Source organism: Chiroxiphia lanceolata, chromosome 2 (assembly GCF_009829145.1).
Source record: "Chiroxiphia lanceolata isolate bChiLan1 chromosome 2, bChiLan1.pri, whole genome shotgun sequence".
NCBI classification, from domain to species: Eukaryota; Metazoa; Chordata; class Aves; order Passeriformes; family Pipridae; genus Chiroxiphia; species Chiroxiphia lanceolata.
Window position 1 is genome coordinate 60,573,944 of NC_045638.1, and position 25,069 is coordinate 60,599,012.

A 25,069-nucleotide genomic window follows, 5' to 3' on the forward strand; every position below is an offset into this window, starting at 1 on the left:
TTTTTTAGAAATATTGAACTTGAACTGAAATTCCCAAATGCTCCAAATAACTGATAATATTTTAAATGCTTTACCATATTTAGTTTAAAATTCTATCATTATTAAAGTTAACTCTCACAAATAATTCTAGTGAAGGTATGAAGTGTACCCAAAAAGAACAAAACCACCATGACTCAGATTGTTTGTATTTGTTTTATTTAGGGGAATTTGTGGGAATTTATGTTTTACTTCCTTAACGTCTGTCATGTGTTATTGCACATGTTGTACGTAGACAGTTTACTTTTAGTAAGTCCTTGCAGAACCTAATGTCCTTGCAGACCCTAACATTTCCTTGAATGGCAAACAAAAAATTCAACCCAAGGCTTAATTAACTTGTTCCTTTGTACCTTTAAAATTTCATTTGATGCAGTTAAGGTTGTCCCTGAATGACTGTTCTCTTGAATTCTTAGGTAAACACATTAGGAGCAGCTGGAGTATTTTGCAAAAAGAAATGTTTAAAATGCCCCTGTCATTTGACATGTGTGGACCCTGGGGCATTGAGAAATCTGAAGAAGTTCAAAATTTAGCATACCATATTTTCGTGTGACGTGGAAAATGCACCACTCTGTGCAATACCCCGTCTGCTTTTTATGTCCGTCCTGCTGTCCTCCCACAGCTGTCCTATCTCTGACACTCTAAGCTGTCTGAGCGTGCAGGTTACAGAAGGATTGTCACACACTGAGATATTTAATAGGCTCCACAGTATCAGAAGTATGAAACTAGAGAGAAAGTACTAAGCCATTTCTTCTTCACCAGTTTGTCACCTTCGGTGTTAAGGTGACTAACTAATGACTGCATTAGAGAAATGGTAAGAAAACATAAAGTAAAAAGAAATATTTTAGTGATTTGACAGAACAAATTGATGTGTCCCTCACCTGTAACTGATCAGAGCTTGGACATGTAAGCTGTACTAGTCTAGTTCTTAGAGGTTATGCAGAAGTGAATGTGAGCCCTCGCATGTACTTAAACCTCTCCAATTCAATTTCTCTATGAACTTTGAAATGAATGAGGAAAATTCAGCTTATGTTTTCCAACAAAATCTAGATTACCTTTTCAAAATGTCCTAAGTTGCTGGAGTTGCAAAAGTGCTTCAGATAGAATTGTTGTAGTCTCTTAAATGAGCTTGAGATGTACACAGATCTGCTTTTCATTTACAGAGCAATGTTATATTGTTGCTGGATACAAGCAATGGTGCCCTTCGCCGACTTTTGCTCTTACCAGATGCCCAAGAGTCTCCTAAAAGAACATCATGGTGGCGCAACAAAGAAGAGATGGTAAGGAGTCGCACCTGCCTCTATTGTACCAAGTTTTCTTAAAAGCAAAGCTCGGTATTGAAAAACTGTCCCAGGATCATTAAGCTTTTCTGGTATTACAGCCCAAGCATTTAATTGTTTACTCTTCTGCGTATTTAAATGTCTTACACAGCAAACAGTTATTAATTTGTATGGAATAGTGATATGAAAAATATAAATAGTCTGAAGACATGTGTCTTTAAAATATCCCTCTTTGGAGCTTGAAGTGGAAATAATGGAACATTTTGTTACAAGGAATTCTGTCCAAAATAATGAACTCAGTTATTATGCAATTATATGACTAGGAACAGGGCAGGCTAGATAGCATTTTGATAGGTAATTAATGCCATGGATTCTTCTAAATAAAGGAAAAAAAAAATAGTACACTTTCAGGGGAGTCAGGAAAACTCATTGGGACGATCTAACAAACACTAATTGCTCTATGACATATTTTTATACAGAGCAACTACAAAATGTGCCGAGAGTTTTCACACAAAAACTGGCTGGTGTTCTACAAAGAAGCAGGGTAAGAATAAATTATATCCTTGTATTATATTGATTTATAACAGATTTCCTTGTGTATATCCCTATCTGATTATTCTTCTCTTGGCTTCCAATTTTACAGAAACCACCTTATTGTGCTGGATGTATTGGAGGGTCAAACTCATACCATCTCCCTTCCGATCAGTCTGAAATCTGTTTTCCTGGCAGCTGAAGACCGCTGGCTCTTGGTGGAAAATGAAACAAATAAGTTAGTTCAGCCTGGTTTTCTTAGTGGTATTATTTCTTGTTTGTGTCTTGTTTATGTTCAGGAGTTTCACTCCTGGTCACAGAGTTGTTTTTTCGGACTGACTGGACTTAAAATTTGGTGTTTAAAATGCAGATTTGCTTGTGGTGAAAGTGCAGGTAGGCTTACAGAGTAGGAAATGAACAGGATGCGCCTGCCTCTGAAAGTCTAGACTAGCTTTGATTGTATGCATATTCATACTGATTTTACTGAGGTGGTGTTGAACTTCAGAAATAACAATGTTCATGGACCTAGTCTTGGAAATACAGAGACACATTGTCCAGAGTTGGGACCTACTTCCTTTACTTTCATGATCACATGGAAGAAGTGTTCCTGCACTATCTTGTTTTTATAAATCAACAGCAAATGAAAATGTGTAAATAGTTGCCAGAAGACAAATCTGCCAGTTGCTGGCTTACCCTTTCCTATCTCACAGATGTTGGTAAATTGTATTTAGTTTTAGCAAAAGGTGTTGATAACCTTGTTTATATAAATGCAGAATGTTTTCACTGTTTCGGAAGATAAAAGGCCTTGTTTAGAGTTACAGGCTTAATCAGGAATTATTATAAATGTGTATCCTTTACAGGAAATTTCTTTTAACCAAGCGTGCCCATATGGAAGCTCAAGACAGTGAGGTTTGCCAACTGTATGCATTGAGTGAAGAGCCAGCTGAAATGGGATTTGGCCTAACAACAGGTATTGAAATGCAAGCTTGACTAGTTCCTTTCTGTTTGCAGCTGCACAAACAAGGCTTTTTAAAGGTCTGAGTAATTAACCTTCTCTCCGATTCTCTTTTTGTCCTCCCCTTATCATGTTTGCTTAATAATAACTTTTCACAAGGCATGGAGCATCCCATGCCCAAAGCATCTTTGTTTCATTTAAGCATTTAAGACCCTCAGTCATGGACTTTCAGGAAACAGACAAGCATATAGAATGGAAAAGGAAGAAAGATGACTAGACAGCAATTAGAACAGGAATACAAGAGAACAAATCAGGTTGTACGCTGTTGCAGATCTGCTGCACACAGTCAGATGAGCTAACAAACATCTCCCAGCCTCAGAAAAATACAAAAGACCTACTGTTAAACAGAACAGAAGTCACAGTTTCTGTAGTTCTGTCGATAGTGTGCAGGGGGGCCACTGAGGCCATCACACCTGTGTTGAAAGATAGGGGGAATTTGATCATTAAAATTCCCAGATGATGCCAGGCATTGAGACATGAGTTAATTACAAAATAAGGCAGAAACCTCCAATGGTCATAATTCAGATGGGTAAGATCTGTCTATCTTCAGATCTGATAGCATTTTCAACCCTGAGCATTTGATCGTGGTGCACAAAATCTCTAGTATACTTGGTACATGTGCATCCCACCTAACAGTTTATGGGTTTTGGCCACTGTGTCTCAGAGAGGCAGAGGAAACAAATAGAGAAACCACTTTATATCTGTTGAAGAGGGAAAAGGTTTTGTTCTGGTTCTTGTGGCTAGCATAAGTATGAAAAATGAGATTAACACAGTGTAAACATGATACAAGCAAATGTTATTGACAAATAACAAATAGGGCTAATTTTACATAAACAACAACAAAGTGGATACCAAAAACTAACCACAGCCTAAATATCTAGAATCCATTTTATCTCTTGTAAGTTTACTCTACCAACTTATCAAGCGCCATCAGAGCACAGTAGTTCCTTCTCTACCTACCTTATTTAGAAACATTCTAGAGTATCATTCCTCAGATGGATAGAAACATCGTTATAATTTCCAGTCTCAAAGTATTTGGGGACAGTTTTTTACTGCATGCTTTCTGTTCTATTTTAATCCTTGGTTATCTGATTTCTTCCAATCCAAAAAGTTATCATATCCCCTCTCTACTTTTTTCCAAAACATTCAGCAAACCCTGAATGTAGCATCTTCAGCCTGTTCTTGTTCTTTGAGACAGAACCTCTGACAGGAGAACCAATAAATGGTAGTACTGCAGACCCAAACCAGTAGCCCATTTATCCTTTGAGGGAGAAAAGACTTTCTCCCACTGCCAGGTGAACGAGATAGTCTGCCCATTGAAGTGGAAACAGTGTAAGCTGCAGCACTAAAGATAGCACATTCTGTGTTGACAACTTGAGGCAAGGTAAAAGGCTCTTACAGTTGAACAGAATAAAATTTAGTTTTCCTTGGCTTAAAGACGAAAAAAACTAGACCATTATTTAACAGAAATGCATTACAAATGAATTACAAATATTATTAAAATTTCAAAGATAGTAAGACAGTCACTGAGAAATGTCACATTGACACTTATCTGTGCAAACCTACATTTTGCCTTTTGGTACATTTGCATTATAACAATTTTCAATGAGATCACATGCTGTTTTATTCCATAGGCTTCCTGCCTCATTTGCACAATAGAGGGCAAAATTAAGTGGTATAAGCATCTACGAAGCTAGTAATTAGTGATTTTGAGTACTTAACTTTACAAAACTAAGATTATTTCCTGGCTTCTTTTGTGTGGTATAGTATAGTATAATCAGATCTTCTACTTTTTAGTAATTTTATGCTCAAAGTAATAGCAATGTTCAGTGCTCAGCACTCTTACAGTTAATATTGTTTCCTGTTGCACATCTGGATTTAATGACTTTCATTTTGTTTAATTTCCCTGTTTAGCGTCAGAACTGTGTGTGCCACATGCAGTTTCAAGTGACCAGCTATCTTCAGAAAACCTCAGTGCAGCTGTGGGACAAAAGATCAGCTCCCCCAACAGGATCTTCTCAGATGAACAGAATTATGCTACTATTGTTATTGGTTTCCCAGACCTCTTGGTAAATACTCGGCATTATTATTAAGTGAAGTAATATGATCTTGCTTATTCTGTAACCACTTAAGTACCTGTTTACCAAATGATACGGAAAAAGAAGGAAATGACAAATTCATGTAGTATACACCATTTGTTAGGGTAGTCTAATCTAGAGGGATTTCAATGGAGTTTTAAATAATGAGAAATTGGACAACATAATGTCTAGCATAGACAAAATTTGTTGGTGGTGAGCTCTGAACAGTGCTGGCTAGAGGAATATTTTCTAAATCATGTGGGTTTACATTTTTTTAATTAAACATAACAACTGCAAAAAAGGATATCAGTATAATTTTGAACTATTCAGTGTGAACTTTTTGCTCAGTGTGCAGCAGGTAAAGACTAGATTTAAGAAAAAGAAAAAAAGATATAGAAAATGGTAGCAAAACCGTACAGCCACTTCAGTATTCAGTAATGTAGTTGAGTGTAAATGCTGCGTGTAGGTGTGGTTACTGCTGTGACACAATTAGAAAAGGACCAGAAAGGAAAGTGAAACTTGGCAGTGTAATGACTAGGGTTGTTGCAAGGAGTGGAGGTGAACACAAGGAAAATAAAAGCAGTATGTTTAACTCTTTGGACTTTTTTTCCTAATTGCCACCTAATGATATGTAAAAAAAGTAGTTCTTATGGAATAAATAATTGTAAGTCATGTTTGCTTAATAAATTGGGGCAAATTAGAAAATATAAGTGTTAACATACAGGAATTTTGGGAAAGCCAAATGACAAAAGAAAATTTGAAATCCTAAAGGATTCAAAAATATGGTTTTGACAATAAGGCATTCCCTGTATTTGCAACTAGCTTTTGAGTTTTCCTTGATTTAAATTTATATGACCAGATTGATTTTTCTAGCTATTCATGTTATTTACAATAGATGTGAGTTTATTGCTGGAAAAGGGAGATGGTTTAGAGGAGGGAGTACTAAAGGTGCTACACTCTTCAATACTAACACACCAATACTGATCATGAAGCATCTTGCTCTGCCAGATTTAGACTGAGGCCCCATCTTTCCTCATACATGGTTTTAGATGTCCATGTGAGTGTCAAAGGGGGAGTGCTAGGAGTAAATGTAAGGGTGATGGGGCAAAACTTCGAATTCAGTGTTTAGTGTTAATGGTGTAGGTGTTTAGTATGAGTAAGGTATCTGAGCTCTTATTTGTAGTAGCAGTGCTCAGCTTATTAAACACTGAGGCCTTCAAGATGATTTTTTTTTCTAGGCTCTTTTAACCATAGTGGGAGATGAAGGAACTGACTTTCATATGAACAACTATATTTGCATTTCTGAACCTGGAGCTTTATTGCCTTGCTTTGAATTTACTACTGAAATATCTGTTTGCATTTATCTACATTAGTGGAAACAGATTATGGTAACAGTTTGTTAAATAGTTTGATTCCAGATTAGGTTATTTCAATGCTTTCTTTTCCTGGTTCAATATGAAAAAAAGATGTTGGTTCAACTTCAGATCTTCAGAAATTCTTAATGCCTAAAACTCGTGTGTATGATTTGTTGGTTTTCATTCCTATAGGAGTTTTTGATAACAAAATAATGCAGGTCTCTTCCTTGTCATGTGGTAAAATAAGAAGTAACCACAGTAGCCACATTTGATTTGAAATTAAATAAAGAGTGGAATTTATCAAGAAATGTTTGTTGCTAGGCTCAATAATGGTAACATTTTCTTCACTAGACTCCTTCTCTCTTGCAGTCTCCCAGTGAAGTGTATAGCTGGAAAAGAAACTCCTCTCTGAGTCAAAAATGTGCTTCTCCTTCTGATCCATTTTATTATGGAACCCAGAGGAAAACAGGAGCTGCAAAACAAACCAATTGTGTAACTTTATTGGCTTCTAATCAGATAGTCAGAATTTTAGCACCTGGAGATGTGCCTTTGAAAGACATTTACCCAAAAGGTAAGAGGTTCATGTACTTGTGCTGCAACACACTTGGTTTTTGTTTTGGAAACTGCAATCACTCATTAATTTTTCCAAAACGTTCTTAATCACAGAGCAAATGTTTGAGAAGGATGAGAGTAGTTGCACTTATTTTTAAAATTATTTTGAATCATATTAACATGCTGTATTATGCTTCTGGGAACTAACAGGCTGTCTACACTATGAATATCCCGGTAGATTGGATCTTCCTCTGTCTGCTCTGGAAACCCACTATAAGAATATGATCATTCTAGTTCAGCAATCAGCCTTCACCAGTATTTCCAAGTTCTGCTCAGTGTCACGCAGAGATGCATTGATAAACCTGTCGTCTGACTAACTCGGTATTCTATCCCCAGCAGAACTATAGGGGAGGTTATTTTGGGAATGCATGTGAGCCTATCCACTTCTTTGTCTTTCCTTTCATACTTTCTCAATAGTTGCAGTTGTTTTCTTAGGGAAGTTAAAGCCTCAGGCTTTAAATCTCCTTTTACGGACCTGTTGTCCACAGGTTTGTCTGCTCCCTCTTTGAGCTTGTTTGTCTCCACAGCAAACTCACAAATTCACGATTTTCTGTGATAACTGATCTCCTACTGGGTTTATCAAGTGCCACTTATTCTAGTATTGCAGGTTTGGGTGAGTAACAGTTCGGCATTCACCTTAACCATCACCTTCATGACTGTGCCAACTTCACTCACATCTGCCTTCTCTCCAAACTGAAGAGATCCAAGCTTTTTAGTTCTTCTCTTGTCCAGGAGAATGTTGCATGAGCAGCATTCACATACAGCAAAACTGTCCTCCATTTATACACTAATAAAGCAGGTATAGACTAGAGATCTTCAGACCTTTTTGTGCTACCATGCCAAGCTTTCTGTTATTACTGTAACTTTAGCTTCTTCAGCAAATAACTAAAAATATCCCAGTTGTTACTATATAACAGCTTTTGTGAGTTCTGCATTAGTTACCTCTAGGAATCTCCAAAGAAAGTTTACTATCAAAAGAGAAAACCCGCAAATTATTTGTATATGGTAGAATGGCAGGGTTTTTTGAATTCATCAGCATGAGAAGCTATTTGTGATTTATTCTGTGTGTGAACTCTCTGTCCCAGATAAACACTTTATTCCAAATTAACTCCCTTGAACAGAATGAATTATCTAATATGCCTGCCCTCATTTAACAGAGATTAACTTCCCTGTGTAGAGAAATCCTTTTATTTATTACTAAGAGCCAAGTCAAGGATATCAACAAGGTAGAAAACTTAAGTTACCTACATTTACAAAGGAAATATTACCTTTTAAAAAGATTAAACTTAATAAAATTAGTTAATGTTTGCATCTTGGAACCAATTATACCACTTCAGGCTGTAATCTTCTCATACTTTATAAACTACTGAAGGGTCAGAATGGGTCACTTTTTTTCAGGCCTTCACAGAAAAAAAGGGGATCTGACTCTAAAGTGGATGGTTTAAAAATTCAGACAATAAATCTTCTGAGTTCTTGTTAAAATTAATTTATTAATTTGAGAGTGAGAGAGGGATGCAGTATTTCCAAATGATAGCTAAAATTGACAGGTATTTCTAAAAGCCTTTTAAATTGCTGTGGTATGTGACATTTTAACATGCTAGATTACTATAGTTAAAAACCGGGGGACATTCTTTGTGAATCCCGGATAACAGTGACCTGAGCATTTTATCAATCTGAAAATTGACTTCCATCTGACCAAACAGTTTAATTTTTTTTTTCTCAACTATGATGAAATGTATTCATGAACAGTGATTGATAGCTTTAAATGTGTAGAAAATTTTATGAGGTTTGTACAGTGCTTTATGGCCATTTAAGTTGAAAAATTTCAAACCTTGAAGATCATTATCACTGAATTTTCTTTTCTAATTTTTCTTTTCTAAATGATGTTTTAATTTATTAATTACAAAAATTGATCTTAACTGAATCATGTTTAATATGACCTTAGTGATACAATTAAATGGGACTTGAGCAAGACTCTAGGTTTTCTATTCCATAGCCATTATTTGGGACTTTTTCAGGACATTTCCATTTATCAGTTAATGACCAGTTTTTCTAGTGAAGGAGGAGCTATGAGGGAAATCCTAGAGAGACCTGTGCTACTGAGCATGTCATGAAAAAAACCAGAAAAATGAATTAACACTGAAGTGACAGTGCTGATGTTACTGGTTATTATTCATGGCAGGAAGGATTCACCATGAAGGATTATAGAAGGACTACAATTCCCACTGCAATAGAAATAGCAGATGAAATTCAGTATAGATATAATATACGTGAGGGAAGAAAGAATCCTAATTCTATATCAAAGAATATGGGGCTTAGCAGAACATCTTACAAGCATTATTTTGCTGTCACGATAAATGGTTTCATTAAGATAGCAGTTCAAAGCTCAATAGCAGTTAAAAAAAAGCAAATCAAATGTTAAGATTTACTAGGGAAGGAACAGAAAAAAACAGAGAACCTCTTTGTGCTGTTGTGCAAATCCATGTGTCCTTAACACGGTTTAGTTTTGTTCTCCATCTCAAGGTGAGAGAAGGCTGAACTGGAGTAAGTTCAGAAAAAGACAAGAAGGAGGAGCAAGTTTAGATCGGCCAACCCTCCAGCACGTGGAGACAAGATCAGGAAAGGGGCATATGGTAGAGTTCTATAAAAACGTGTGGAGATCTGGGAAAAGCAACAATTTTGCACTCAGTACCACAGTTAGGGAGCAGCTAATGAAGCTAGTAGGAACTTCGTCAAAACAAACAAGACAGGGTTTTTCATAGAGTAAGGAACCAGCCTGTGAAATCACTTCCCAAAGGATGTTGTGACTACTGAAACATGGATTTAAAGGAAATCTGGACAAACTCCTGGGAAGTTACTAAATATGTAGATATAAAAACATAGACACAACATTCAGCTAAAGAAGCCCCTAGATTGGAACTGGTTGGTGACTGAGGAAAATACCATGTGCACTTGTCTGTTCTTACACTTTCCAAGCATCTCTTGGAGACAAAATACTAGATTAGAGGGACCTCGTACTGCCATTGTCGTGGCATGAGTCATAAATATTTCCAAGTGTAAGAAGGGGAAGACAGAAGAAAAGAGGTGTGCATTTATGTGCTCACTTGGAAGGTGAGATAATAAAGTACTAGTCCTTACAGTGCTCATTTGAGATTCTGTGTTTACAACCTTCTCTGCTGGGCTATTGTTTCTTCTGGAGTTTGCCTCTCAGTCTCACTAACTGACAGAATATTTAATTGAATACTCATTTAACTGCTACCCATAGCTGCTTAACAGTCTTGGTCCCTTAAAATTCAGTGTTGCTTATTCCTGATTGTGCTGCATAATTCATGGGGGCTTTTGGACATTTGGTGAGTTATCGGTGCTGTTGTTTCTGCATTGGAAAACCTGTAGTTAATTAACTAGGAAAGTTCTATGAGACTTCATTCATAAGTCTTTGTATCCTTTCCTGGGAAATGGTATAGTGAAGGAAAGGCATCCCTCTACATAAAATCGAGTATGTCTCAGTCCCTTGAAATTCTTGCACTGTTGACTTCTGTTGCCTTTGAGAAGTTGTTTTATATTTTTGCTTTTGTTTCCATATCTATCAGGATTTCATTCTCATCTTCTTGAACAGCTGGTCAGTTCTGGCACACAGCCTTCCATTTCTATTACTAATTTGAAGTACTCAGCCAAACTCTAACATGCTTCAATATGTATTACTGAAGCTGTTCCAGGAACAATAAGCAAAGAAATAATTGCTTATGTGTTTTATTGAAATTGTAAACCAGAATGATAGTTATATTTTAAAAGAAGCTATAACAAGTAATAATTTCCCCAAAGACTGCCAAATAAATGTATGGACCTGAAATATAAACTCAGACAAGAGATCATGGCAGAATCCAGCAAATAATAATTAATGTTTATTCTAAAAACAAGGCCATAGAGATGAGGGCTACTTGAGAGCAAATATTTACTTGGATTCTCAGCACTTTCTATAGATGAACATAAAATAACATTTTATTACTGAGTGCCTGTCTCTGTTAGTGTGACACTAACTGGAACAACATGTAGTGTAATAGACAATGTTACTGGAATAACCTTGACACATCATCTGGTCCACCTGTTTATATAGGGACAGGATGACACCTGTAGTCTCTTTTTAACTGATGTTTGTCAAACAATTGACCTATTGCAATGCTTCACTCTCCTTGTATACAAAATCTTTTCAGAGTATGCATCTTTTTTTCTCTAAACAAAACTGAATACTTGATGTCACTTTCACTCATTCAGGATAATACTGCTCTCTTTGTAAGAATCTTCTCAATAGGATTGGATGTGTTTTTTTAAAAAGTCTTTAGTCAGACAAAAAAAATTCCTTAAATTTGTCCTTATAGCCCATCTGTTCTGACCTCTTTGTCATCCCCAGGACTGTCTCATGTCACAGAATCACAGAATGGATAAGATTATCAGGGACTGCTGGAGGTCATCTAGTCCAACCTCCCTGATCAAGCAGGGTCCCCTAGAGTACGTTGCTCAGGATTGTGTCAGGACAGTTCTTTCCCAGGGAAGGAGACTCCAAAACCTCTCTAACCATCCAGTTCCAGTTCTCAGTCACCCTCACAGTAAAGAAGTTCTTCCTCAGCCTTTCCTCATAAGAGAGGTGCTCCAGTCCTGTAATCATCTTCATAGACCTCCACTGGACTTGCTCAAGGACCTCCATGTCTCCCTTGTACTGAGTAGCCCTTGACTGAACATTATGTCTGTTTTCCCTAAAATTTGATGTCCGGAGTTGTGCATAGCTATTCTTCTCCATCAGGCTTTGGCAAAAGAGGAACAAACTGTACTCGTTCAGCTCTGATATTCATGCTTCATCGTAAAATTCTTGACTGCAGTTTTGGGGCCTACTCAGCTGTTCCTGTGTAGCATTTAAACATTTGATTGCTCCCTACTCTGTAATGCTTTGTCTTTTTGTAATTTAATTGGTTTGATTTGTGTTCTTTCTCTAATTTATTAACTTAATTTTTATCCCTTAGCATTTATCTCATGGTGCTACCCTTTCCAATTCAGTATCAGCCCTTGTTCTAGATCTTCATCAGAATTTTTTTTCTATATATTATATATATGTATATTATTCTCAGTTACTAACAAAAGAGAAAGCACATTTTAGAAGAGGAACAAAATCTAGGGAAAACATTTTTCTAGACTTTTTCTTCCTATTTCTGATGTGTTTGATATTTCCATTTTTATAAAGATGAATAAAGTCAACAGATGTGCTACTGTAGGTATGTATACTATAGATATCTAGATACAGTAGATATGCATAAAGTGGTGTTGTGGGTTACTCTATATACTCATTGGATATTAGATCCCCTTATACTGCTGATCTTACTGATCTTTTCTGTGTGTGCTGTAGGCAAGCTCAACACTTCTGCAGCCACTCTCTCCTTGGTTTCAAGGAGGTTAAAGATACATTGTTTCTGAAGGAAATCTAGACTTGCTTTCATCTTGTGACAATGACATTTTGTACCAATACTGTGCTGTAATTCTGTCTTCTGGTTTATTTTCTGAAAAACTGCCTTGATTTACTCCAGGCAGCTCCTCACTGAAAGCCAATTCTGAGCCTGGCCAAAGTGTACTCGTATGTTGACAAAAGCCAATGTAGGCACACACACACAAATTTATTTCTGAGGGAAGTACCATATATTAGCTGTATTCATTAAACTGTCCATAAACAGAATATTAAATGCTTGATAGTCTAGGGCTATTTACTATAAAGTTATAAAATCTTTGGATACTGAAAACCTACCTCCAAAAGAAGTGGTTCAATTTAAGAGAACAGCGTTTAGGTTAATATTACTGAGAAATTTTAAAGTGGAAATCATGAACACAATATTTTGAAATGTTCCTCAATATGCTTTTAAAGTCAGATATAAAACTGACATTATCTTCAGTGGCAGATAAAAACAGTGAGTTAGGGATTGTGGTAATGGGTGATTAGTGCTTTTGTGAGCGGTTATATTTGTGTGTAATTTTGACATTTGCTATACAAATACATTGTTATTTGTTAACTGTGACTGTTTACTCACTATCACAATAATAAAACAATTCCCTATTTGCAAGTTATATTCCTGTATTGAATGTGAAAGCTTGTCATTTTCTGGCAGGTACTGTATAATGAAGTGTTTAAATTTAATCTGCTAAATGCAAATGCAATAACCAGTTAATCATGCAGCAGGAAAATAACATGTTTGGTTTTTTTCAGATGTCACTCCTCCACAAGCTGCTGGATACTTGGAAGTAACAGATCTTAACTCAAAGAAAATCAAATACATTGCAATTCCTAGGTAACTGATTTTATTGATTAGAGCAACCTCTGTCTTAGAGGAAAAACAAAGAGAATTTAGTGTCCATTATTACATCAGGATAAGCAAATATTTCTTCTGATGTGGAAAGTAAGACTAATTCATACCTTGTGTAAAATTCTGCAAACACTGAAGCATTTTTTTGTCAACATAATTTATCTGTTTACTAGATGATACCAATGAAAATGTAGCGATTAATTAGTAAATATGAAAAGTACCTTTATATTCTGATTTTCATCCCCTTTGCTCCTTCCTCCTCTTCCATCCACTTTATTCTCTACCCTGTTACATTCTGTTTTGCTACCTTTATTTTCTTTTCCTTTTTCCCTATCTTTAGGATCTGACAAAGACAGGCAGAATGATCTGGTGGTAGGTGTTAAGAAACTAGGAATCAAGTTCAGGTCCAATATAAAGTTCACTTTGAAAATAACTTGAGCTTCTCTACATTTTGGTTCTCCATTTGGAAAGTATACATTCCCTCACAAGTATCTTGTGTGATACACAAATATCTTGTATGATAAATCAAAATAACCAGACTGTGTGTCTTCTGTTTGGTTTTAACATCTGTGTCTCATAACTATAGAGAGTATTTGCAAATGTTTTATAATATAAAGATATATTTTGGTTACAAATTGTCATTTTCCATTGCAATAATAATAAAGGGAGTTTTTTAAAATGGCAATCTCTCAGCTTTGCATATTTAAATAGCCCGTGTACTAAACTCACACATCAGGAATTTTATACTTTTTTTTTAATCTATACATTTGATGTTGATTTTTGATAATATTGATTCTGATTTAAAGTAATTCTGGGTTATTAATAATCTTGGGAATATTTTAAATAATAGATCCTTATTTTTGGACTGTTCAGCATTTTATAATTGGCCCATTGGCTTACATCTGAGACAGTTATTCAAAAATATAAGACCAAGTTTAAAAATATATTCCAGTAGGAACTGATAGGTAAAGTGAGTTTTCATATATATAGATGAATAATTCTCTGTTAAAATATAACAGCCTTTTCTCCTTCTGGTGTAGTTAGCCTGGTCAAATGCTAAGATAACCTTTTTCAGTTGAGTCAGTACATGACAATTTCAGTCATAGGTAGAGGCATATGTGTTGCTCCTTTTTATATTTTTGAAAATTATTCATTGTAGTGTTAGTGTAGGTTACCGCCTCATTATGCTTATCACTAACTACTGAAAAATGCATAGAGTCTTTCCTACATTACCTGAATTTCCCTTCAGATTGGGTACCTATTGGACCCTCTGTTTCAGCAGTAAACTTTTGTCAGCAAGGTCACTGTTTAAAACAATGCTAAGATTCTCTGTGCATAAAGATGTACTATGGTTAAATAAGTGTTTAAATCTTCATTTTATATTGAATCACTAGAGAAAGGTATTACTCCAATTTGATGGAAATGCATTTTCCTCAGTGCCAGGTCATGTCTTCTCCTATTTCTTTTGTAGTTTTATATACATTTGTAGCTTTTCTATAACATCTTTTTACAATTTTTATGGTTTTTTTCTAAAGACTGACTATTTTCAGAGAGATTCGATACAGCAGTGGGTTAGGCAACATATTCCCTTTCAGCCTGGTCTTTTAAACTGCTTCTTACACTGTCAGGTATCTTTTGGTTATATCCAGTTTCAGAAGGTGGAATGTTTCAGATAAAACAGTGGGTCTGTAGGGCTTAGTTGTAGTCTCTCATGAAATGAGGATGGAATTTCATTTAATTGTCATCTTAACTACATAAATACTCATTCCACTTTTAATTGAAACTTCAGGAAAAAATCATATTAATTCTTGTTTTTCAGATCACAGTCTCTCTCTCCATATACATCATGGCTCTCTAAGATCTCAGATGCCGATGCCCTTTTGGCACCACTGGGCAAAGTAGGTTTGGTTACTGTGGACATGGGAGGAGGTGTGAGGCTTTGGGAGACTGGGCTGGAAAGCCTCCAGCGGTCACTGCAGGACTGGAGGAACATGATTGGCCAAGAAGATGGTCGTCCTGTGCAGGTAGGAGTTCACAAAGCTGAAGTGAAATACATTTAACAAAATGAGTTGCGCGTGAGTTTTCAGGAGGGAAAGGTGTGTTAGAAAACACTGTGAAGTTGAAATACACCTGTAAGAAAAACTGAATAGACTTGTTCACTGAAAAAAAAGAGGGATAGTAGCTTAAATTTTAAAACCTTTTGTGACCCCTGTAATTATGGTTATTGACAGACTGTCTTACACTGTTTGTATTTTTGCCAAATTCCACTGCAATTAAATGCAGATAAATTCTTTATCTCCTGCTGATTTTTAACTGTAAATTTCATAATGTAGAATAATGAAATTAATTTTTAAGCGAAGGATATACTTTTCCAGCATTCAGATGCTTGGGAAAAAATATTGTGGTTTTACTTCATAAAAAAAACTTCAAACCTAGGTGAAAGATGCCTTGAGTTCACTAGGCTTTGGCTAGTTTTGATAATTCTCCCAGCAGAAGAGTTGCAAGGATCTTCATACGCTTGTGTTCTCATGTGGAATGTTTAAGGAGATGCTGAAAACACACCGTGTATACATGTATTCTGTGTGTACAGGTATTTATGTATACACAAGTGTTAATGTACTGGCTACTATGTATGACTGCAACATAGAGGGAAAATTCAGGACTGTTCAATTGCATCTTTAATTTCTGTTAGTGACTGGAGAAAATATCACTTCAAACAACTAGAGTGTGCTTTAGGAGGACTTCTCCACTTCAACTAGGAGGATCCTGTCTGCCACAACTAGGAGGATCTCTGCCTACCACTGCAATTATTTCTGTTTCATGAATTTCTGTAACCACTCTTAGTAAATTAGAATGGGAAAACAGAATCAGTCTGTTCTAAATTAGATCTCTCTCAGTCTTTGTTTACATGGCATCTCAAGTGTGAATGAGATGTATTAGGCCAAAATCATCTTGTTTCACTTTCTTTTCCTACTCTTAGCTCTCTTTCTACAAGATGTTCTGCAGTTACAGAGACTTGGGCAAGAACTGATGTGTTCTTGTTACTGGACCTCAGCGAATGCCATTCATAAAAGTAATGAGAAAGGAAACTGTTTCCCCATAGCACGTTTGTGTTTGACTGTTGGTCACTTTACCAGTGCCATTTTTATTGCCAGTGCAGTAGCACTAGCACCATCTTATGGCCAATATAGTCGGTTTACACCAGCCCAGTTTCATCTGATGATCAAGTTGACTAATGGAAATTAAAAGGGCCAGCAGGAAGAGTTAGAGTTTTATTTGTTTTAACAGTCATTTTTCCTTCTTTTTTGGTGTTTTTTTGGGGGGAGGGTGTTATTTTTTTTTTATAACTTTACATTTCATTGAACAATATTCCTTTACTTTCAATAATAGTCAACTAATTTTTAGAGAATACTGGCTTAGAAAGTACATGTAATCAAAAAATTTAAGTCATTTAACTAGTAATGTCAAGTAACCATTTTAAAGAAGGCTAAGAAGTTTTCCCACGGTCACAAAGCAGTTTTCAAGATCCACTGTAGAATTTCTCTCCACTGATAGCCTGCCTCTCTACTAGGCACATTCCAGGGTGAAGTCTCCTTTGAGTATCTTTCTTCTTTCCTCTGTCAACACAGGGTACATAGCTCAAAGCAGTGGTTTGTCAGAACTGGAATAGCAGTTTGATTTGTGCTAAAGGGCTGTAACAAAGCCTCCTATGTGATCTTCAGACCTGTGTAATTATAACTAACTTCTGTTTCTCTACTTTTTTACTTTGCTTCAAATGGAAAGATAATGAAACCTAAGAAATTTTATTTACGAGGCATTACAGAGCAATAAGCAGAAAATTAGGTCTTTTATTTTATGTGATCTCCAATAAGATAATAGATATGTAGTTGCTAATTGGATATGAAGGCCTCCACCTTTCCTACTTAATTTTTCAATGGACCTAGACATAAAAGCAATACTTCATTAAGGCATTCATTTCTGGAAATGAAAAGATCCCGTTAGCTTGAAAACATATTCATGTAGATTCCCTGTACAATTAAGCAATTAAGAACTTCAGTGTCTCCTGTTCCAGAGACAATTACTTTGCTAAGAATGCTGCAGCTAAATATTTCTTGATACCTGTATTTTACGAAATTGGACATACTTTGCAGCCAAGTATTGATCTCTTCATTCCAGTGTATGAAAATCACCTTCTTTTTTGTAATGTTTCATGTGCATACTGATGTTAAGTAACTTGGAGTCTAATGAGGCATCTCTAATTCCTTGACTAAACCTATCATTCCCAATCATCTTGTAGAGGAAACTCACTTAAGGAAGTTGTCAGCGTTCCACATATCACCCATCCACCCCAAAAAAACTGTCATTGATGCATATCACAAAGCTGCTACAGGCTTAGCTAAGCTTATTATCCCTTCATGGTGATATTCTTAGACCAACATGAGACCTGTCTAGGTGGCTGGGAACCACTGTTTTGCAGAAACACAGAATCTCTTTGACTCCTCCTGACTTTTTAGAGAATTAGAGAGCTTTCAATATAAATATAGTTTCAAAGAATTAGAAACAAATCTTCAGCTAGGCTTCAGTTGGAACTATTGGTACTCTCCTCCAAGGATGCCTTTTGGCTTTCACAAACACATTAGCTCTCAGAAACAGGCTGGATATACATAAGCAATGAAACAGGAAAACAAACAGGTGTTCCGCTTCTAATCAGTAATTAGGCTCCCTTGATATAATGTCGTGGCAATCTTCAAAACAGTCAAGATTTGTTTTGTATTGTTGATATACTCAACAGAGTTCAAGCTGCTGAAGTCTTGAGGCTACAAAGTTAATTTATCAAAATATGGTATGTGTTTACATAAGTCTGCATTTATACAGGCAGGTCAGAAATTTTCATAATTTATGGAAATTTTAAACTCAAAATAACACTACAGTATTCTGAAATGACTGGAGTGAATTGGAGTGCCTAAAATCCAAAATCTAAACAAAATTCTGTATTTTCTAAAGCTATGAACTCCAGCCCAAAAATTGTTTAGCTTTTTCACTGTTCGATGTCCCTGAGAACAGTTTCTTCATTATCAAATATCTGAAAAGAATTTGAAAGACAATTTCTTTTTAAAATCTTGCCCTAAAAGTTTCATGTCAATAGGCAGACATTGGTAAGTTTGTGTTACTTTTTTTCATCAAAGGGTTATTGATAGAAATTAAATAGAAAAACACTGATGACATTCTGACATAGTTGGGATACTTATTTTTCAATAAGCATTGTTTAACGGTATGTCTCATTTAGATGAAGTACAATGCTTAGATAAAAATAATTAAAAGATGCATAATTTTTCAATAGATGGTAAAGCACTTATCTGTGACTATTAGCAAAAACATTTATTTCTTCCACTTAATGTTCTCCTGCTGTAGGCTGTTGTCTAAAATGTTTTATGCTATGTAAAGATTATACTCAGAATGTCAGAAGTCCTAGGACATACCCAAACCTGTTGAGTGCATAAAAATGTACTTGATCAAAGATTGTAAAAGCTTTGTCACCTAGCTTATGATAATATGATAAGATAGATCTGAACTCAAAACTGAATTCACAACATTCATGCAGACTGATTCAGTCTGTTGGAAGAGGTCCTAGAGGAGGACAGCTCAGGAGCACTTGGATATATTTGGAATATGTTTCGGGCCTTGGCACTAAAAGGAGACATGGATGAAATGTATGTAAGAATAGGGAAGGCTGTAGATTAAGTTTTTTTGAGTGTTCATTTCTGACCATCTGCCCTGTGAAAGTGACTGAGAGAATAGTTTTCTGTCAAAAAGAATGTTTTAATCTGAAATAGTGATTCCTTTTCTCAGTAGTGCTAGACAGGTGTTCTTTTGGTGTCCTCTGTGACTAGTTAACATTTTACTGATACAGTGTTTCCACAAATAATCATTGTAAGTAACCAAATGGAGAAGTGAAAAAAAATTTCTTCATCCATCCACAACTAGTTCCCTTTAGACGCTGCTAAACTTTAAAATATATATTATTATGCAGCATCTGGGACCAGTAAGCATTGTCATTGCTTTCCAGAGAAGGGAACTGAGACTTAAGGAAGGCAGGTCACCTGTTCAAGTTCATGCTATATGTCTACACTGCAGTGTCAGTGGGATAAATGAGTTATACATCCATATTAACATACTTTGTGTTGCCAAGTTAAATGGCTTGAAAGTCCTTGAATGCTGCAATCAGTATGAACATACCTTAAATTGGGGAAAATAAAAGCATATAAATGTAGCACAGCCACCTAAGGGAACAAATGTCAACTCTAGATTGCTCAAGGTTGAAACATGCTTGGCTGAGTAATGGCATATTTAGCAAAACTCAAGAATGCAGTAAATGGGTATTTTTCTCAGATTTAAATGGCTGTCTTCATGGTCTTATAGCAGCACTCAAAAGTTATAACAAAACATGTAAATTATCCTTTGTCCTGTGAACTGCTAGAAGATATGAACATGTGGTTCATGTTAGTAATGTAGAAGAGCAATGTGTATGTGTTCATCACCAGTAGTCTTTTTTATGTTGTAACTGCTCAAATCACCCCTGATGCAAGGGCTTTTTGCTAAAACCAACATTTTCATGAGTTCAGCAGCACTCAGTAGTAATTCCCAACACTTAGACTTTCTTCTGCAATCCATCAGTTAACCTTTGGATCTGATTAGGGCAAAGGCAAATGCTTAGTAGCAATTATGGGATGCCAGGTCTATCATTAGAAATATATATTTTTTAATATGTTCATTTCCTACCTATATTGCAGGTAAATCTTGTGTTGAACTGGAGTCAAAGCTGAGTACGTTTCTGAAGTAATCATAATGCCAAAAATGTCACATTTACTGTTGAAGTTAAAAGAAGCACAGTCACGTTAAGTTAGGTGAGGGGGTGTACATATGTAGTTGTGCATGTATAAATATATATTCACACACAGGTATATGCATATGCACACGCACATGTTAATTTTTTCCCCAGTTTCCATACCTGGACATTGGCTCTCTTGAATTAGAATTACCTCAAGAGATCATCATAACCTGGCAGATAGCCAGTCCCTCAGGGACTGTATTTCATAATAAGCAAGAATTGAAAGTTGATTTGGGTAATGATCATCTTATTCCCTTCCTTGAATAATCTCATTTGTATTTGTACAATTCCATTTGTTTTCCACACAGCTAATTGTGTAGGACTCTACATGAAGTATTCGCACCTTAAGTGAATTAATATTTTTGGTTTTATTGAATACATCCTTTTTTTTCTTTTGATTTTCTGAAGCTTGGAAGTTCAGAGTAATTCAAGTTCACCTGATGAAATTTATTTTTTTAGGTTGGATGTTTATCTGAAGAATAATTGACTCAGGAGTTTCAGTGATCCCAGCTTGTTTATATTTACTCCAGGATCTACTTTAATCTATACTGATAGTTTGGAATTTATTGGGGTTTTTTTAAAGTAACATTTTACTTTATAACATTTTAGCAAAAACCCAGCCTTGTCCTGATGTTAAGACTGAACTGGGCAAAGCTGCAGTTCTTGAATCGAGACAAAAGCATGACCTTTAGCAAGAGCAGCTGGTCCTTCTCCCCACTACCACCCCCCTTCTCTGTTTTCTGCTTTAGATCGGCAGTTTTTCTGACCACATGAGGGCATCGGTGGGCTAATAACAGTGATTTTCCTCAGCCTTAAATACTGTCGCTGTTCTAAAATTCCACCAAAGTTATGATTCTTTCAACAGTTTTGCTATTCAAGACAGAAGCTTAATGCCTGTATGAATTTTAAAAGCTACTTCTAGAAAGAAATGTTCACAGGAGTCAGATGATTCATAAAGCTTCATCAGTTCATTTTGAACTCTTGCAAAGTTTTACAGGCAAGATAGAAAATGAAAATGAAGCCAAATGAATGAAGAAAATGTATTAAAAGTTTTATACTGCAGTGCAACTAATGTTTTTTTTCATTTCAGGATACAACTTAAGAAATAGAATGTATTTCATACATTTTTATTGTCTTGTCCAAGACTGAATATTCTTTTCTGTGGAAAAATTACTTGTGGGCTCAATTTTGTGCTGTTGATGTGAATAGAAATTATGCTATTAATTTTTAGTACATAGAAAAAAGCTGTACATGATGAACATAATAGTACAAGTGAACATGGTAGAAGCCATTAGATTTTTTTTTTTTTGCCTGTTTATGTCTTTCTCTCACTAGTTTCTGTAAGTAGATTATAAAATGTTTTCTTTCTGTCTTAAGTAGAATCAGTTTTATAGTAGAGTGTAAAACCACCACAGAACAGGCAAATTAGCCTTTGATTTGCCTGATGTAGAACTTTTATATGCTCTTTGAGAATGTAATGCATATATTCATGTTGCTGATAAAGAATGTGTTGGAGGAAAATATGTTCTTGTGATCTGTGAAATGCAGCTGAGGGTAATACTGAGGGTTTAAGTTTGGAGGAGGGGGGAGTAAAAGAAAACAATTCTTTTGTTTCAGGGAAAAATCAGTCTTTTGCACATCTGCTGAAATACATTCTGCATTCTGTGGAATACATTTCCTAATCCTTTGTGCCACTGTGGGATTGATTACTTAATGCCTTTTTCAGCTGGAGCATGTTCATGTTTTGTTTCAGCCAAAGTCAGTCTTTTTTCATAATAATGTATTAGAGTGATAACAGTTTTTTTCACTGATTTTGATGAAGAAATAACCACCTCCCAAATCACCTGTAAGATAAAAATCTAAGATGTTTTCACTTCTTTTCCTTCAGTGATCTTCTGATACATGCCAAATCTTTATCCAGGGCACTAATGAAGTAAGCAAGTTATTTAAGAAAACATAGATATTTTAACTTTATAATGTTTCTAGTGGGTTTATGTTCTTATAATTAATGTTTTTCAACAATTTAATGCCTTGTGTGGAAAGTAACCCATATTCTTCACTGACTATAAGCTGTCCTGTTTAATTTATTTTATATTAATGAAAAGGCAAAATAGCAGATTAATTCTTTCCTTCCACATCTCAGATATGTTAGGATAAGAGGAGATATCTTCTAATTTGAATTTTATGATAAAAAGAGTAAATGAAGAATGGGATCTTGCCAGCCTAGATCCTGCCTACATCTATCTACTTTTCAGGAGAGTCTAATCATGCAACTAATTAATCTAATGCACACCTCCTTAATTTACATTGAACTAAGCACCTGAATTGTGTGAATTGTATTCTACCTCAAATCTTCATGCACACATTCTTTTTCCTATTTTCTTCTGATTAACACTAAGAAGCACGCAATAATGCAGTATTATTATTAATACTAAAATAAGTGCATGTGAAAATAATGTTTGGATACCTTAACATTTTCTTTTAAAGATTTTCCTACATAGATATTGTCTACAGCTGTAAATACTGCAGCTGTGACCCTGTTTGCTTGTATAATTTGTATGTATTTATTAGGTTGTGACACATGAAATCATGCTGGTTGCAGCTTTAGTAAATGTGTTCTATGTGGAATCATCCACTGAATGCTTAAAGGGCTTAGAGGAGAGGTTGGTTCCTTATCACCAGATGCAACAAGGAGTAATTCCATTTATTTCTATTATGAAGATGTAAAAGCCTGTAAGGAATGTCCAACTCTGCTTAAACGTTCCCGCTAAGAATGTTAAGGACAAGAAATATTTGATTTGGAGGAATGAAAATGCAGTTCATTTTTTAAAGTAAAAATTTAATCCCTTTACACCTGCACAATGCTAGCCTGGGAGCAGAGTACTTTTTTTTTTGTTTCACCCGCTTTTTGTATCTAGAGTATTGAAATAGCCATTGTGTTTTATGTAAGGGGATTAGATATGAGTTCATCCAGTCAGGGCCAGAGATAATTAAAACTAAGAGGTGAAAGGTCTGTTCCCTTGTGCATGAGGCAGCATGCCCCCATTGGAAACTAGAGTTTCTTTGCCAGTCCTGAGGCAGAAACTTGCTTTCGTTGCTGTGAGCACCACAAAGGAGCTTTTCTGGCAAGCACTCCTAAATGGGAGGCACTGACACCTCCTGTGCCCTTCAGGAATTTTAATGAAGTTAACCGCATCGGAATACAAATGTAAGCTTCTATATTAAAAGACCATCCACTCTCTAGCTAGTTTGCAGTGCTGAACAGAGGCCTGTCAATTACAGGGTAGGATGACAGGAATATCTACGACCAAAAAAATTATCTACATCCCAGTCACATTCCAGTCAGCATTAAGGATGAAGTCCTTCACATTTTACTGGAAGGTCTCACTTCTTGATTATTTTTCTATTCAAAGCTAGAAATATTTTCAAGCTCATCTGACTTCTGCTTACAAATTCTATAAGATAGACTTAACTGCTGGCAGAAAGAGAACTCATGGTTACAAGTTAAGAACTAAGTACATATTCTGCTTAGAACATATTTTAGAGAGTCAGCTTTTTACACAACGGTAATGGAGGAATGGACATCTAAGACAGTGAGAGCTGTTGATTAGATCTCCTGCATGGACCTCCCAGGAATAAATAAAATTTCAACTGGGACAAGACAGGAGGAGGTGAAATTCCCTCTCTCTTTCCCTGTCTCCCCAATAAAGATGACTTATGGAATTTTAGTCTTTAGTTTATTGTAACAGACTTGAAGAATAAGCTTATATATGGGCTTAAAATACATGGGGAAACATTGTCAATACTCTGAAACATGAATAAAAGATATACTGAAATGTTCATTTCAGTTGACTTTGCTAAGTGTCTTTTACTCATTCAATACTATTATAAACATCTTAATAATAAAGCTATTAATATGCATTCAAACCAGATGTACTTTGAATAGTACTTGTTAAGATACAGAAATGCACAGTTGTGCTACTTGGGACTGCCTTTGGTGTGGTGAGGCTCCTTTTTAAAGATATTTTTTTGTTCTCAGTTTCATTGCAATGTAGGATTAAGATTACTGGATGCTAAAATATCATTAAAGTCACTTGTACAAATTCATCTGAAGCTAGATTTGATAATGCTTTTGGCCAGTTTTACTCACAGGGCCACAGAGCTTTGTTTGCAATACATTAGAAGAAAATTAATTCTGAACTCAAAAGGGAAGTACTGTGTTGTGAAAATAACTCATGTTAGAATGAAATATGGGTATGTGTGGGGCATAAATAATTTGAATAATAGAGTACAGCATCTCTCTCCATAATTCCCACACTTCTGTTATGGGTTATTTTGTTATGGGTTAATGCAAGCCCTTTTCTTCCCATAGTTGTGACAGTGTCTTGTAGGGGCAATGCACGGTATATCTGGGTCAGCTGTGTGATCATCAAGAAACTCAGCTTCTGTCTCTTACTTAGAGATTATAAAAGTATCAAAAATATGCCAGTGCTCCGTTACTCTCAAGGGGTTAATGTTATTAGATTATTTCACATCAGAATTCAATAGAATTCAATCCCACATTCACTTCAGTGGTATGAACGTGGTTCTAGATCCACTTCCAAGATTTGTTTAGTACACAATATAGCATAGTTTGTCTGACCTGTTGAAGTCTAGACAAAGCTACCAGGCTTTGACTCATCTTCACAGTGACGACTATTACAGATTGGTACTCCTGTAGTAGCTGTTTGGCATAAATTTGACATAGACGTGAAACACCTGGTTTTACGAAGTTGTTGAGTGCAGTAAATCATGTAACTGGCTTCTTTGAGCCCCTTTATCTTTTTTACATTACTGTATGAAGGATAATAAGATCACTTAGTTTCCAAACTGAATGCATTTGTATCAGTTTATCTTACTTAGTTCGCTCTTAGAATCTTAGTGTTGTCGGGAAAA

At 35.7% G+C, this 25,069-nt stretch overlaps 1 protein-coding gene across 2 annotated transcripts in view; it reads left to right on the forward strand.

The window, feature by feature from the left end:
• The window catches only part of VWA8 (von Willebrand factor A domain containing 8), a 181,580-nt gene that overhangs the window by 128,983 nt on the left and 27,528 nt on the right, over positions 1-25,069 (forward strand). For both annotated transcript variants that reach the window (XM_032677885.1, XM_032677884.1), the window contains exons 30-37: positions 1,197-1,313; positions 1,793-1,857; positions 1,957-2,082; positions 2,705-2,814; positions 4,774-4,928; positions 6,662-6,863; positions 13,149-13,230; positions 15,065-15,269. In XM_032677885.1, coding sequence (XP_032533776.1) covers positions 1,197-1,313; positions 1,793-1,857; positions 1,957-2,082; positions 2,705-2,814; positions 4,774-4,928; positions 6,662-6,863; positions 13,149-13,230; positions 15,065-15,269 — 1,062 coding nt within the window. The remainder of the gene's footprint in view (positions 1-1,196; positions 1,314-1,792; positions 1,858-1,956; positions 2,083-2,704; positions 2,815-4,773; positions 4,929-6,661; positions 6,864-13,148; positions 13,231-15,064; positions 15,270-25,069) is intronic.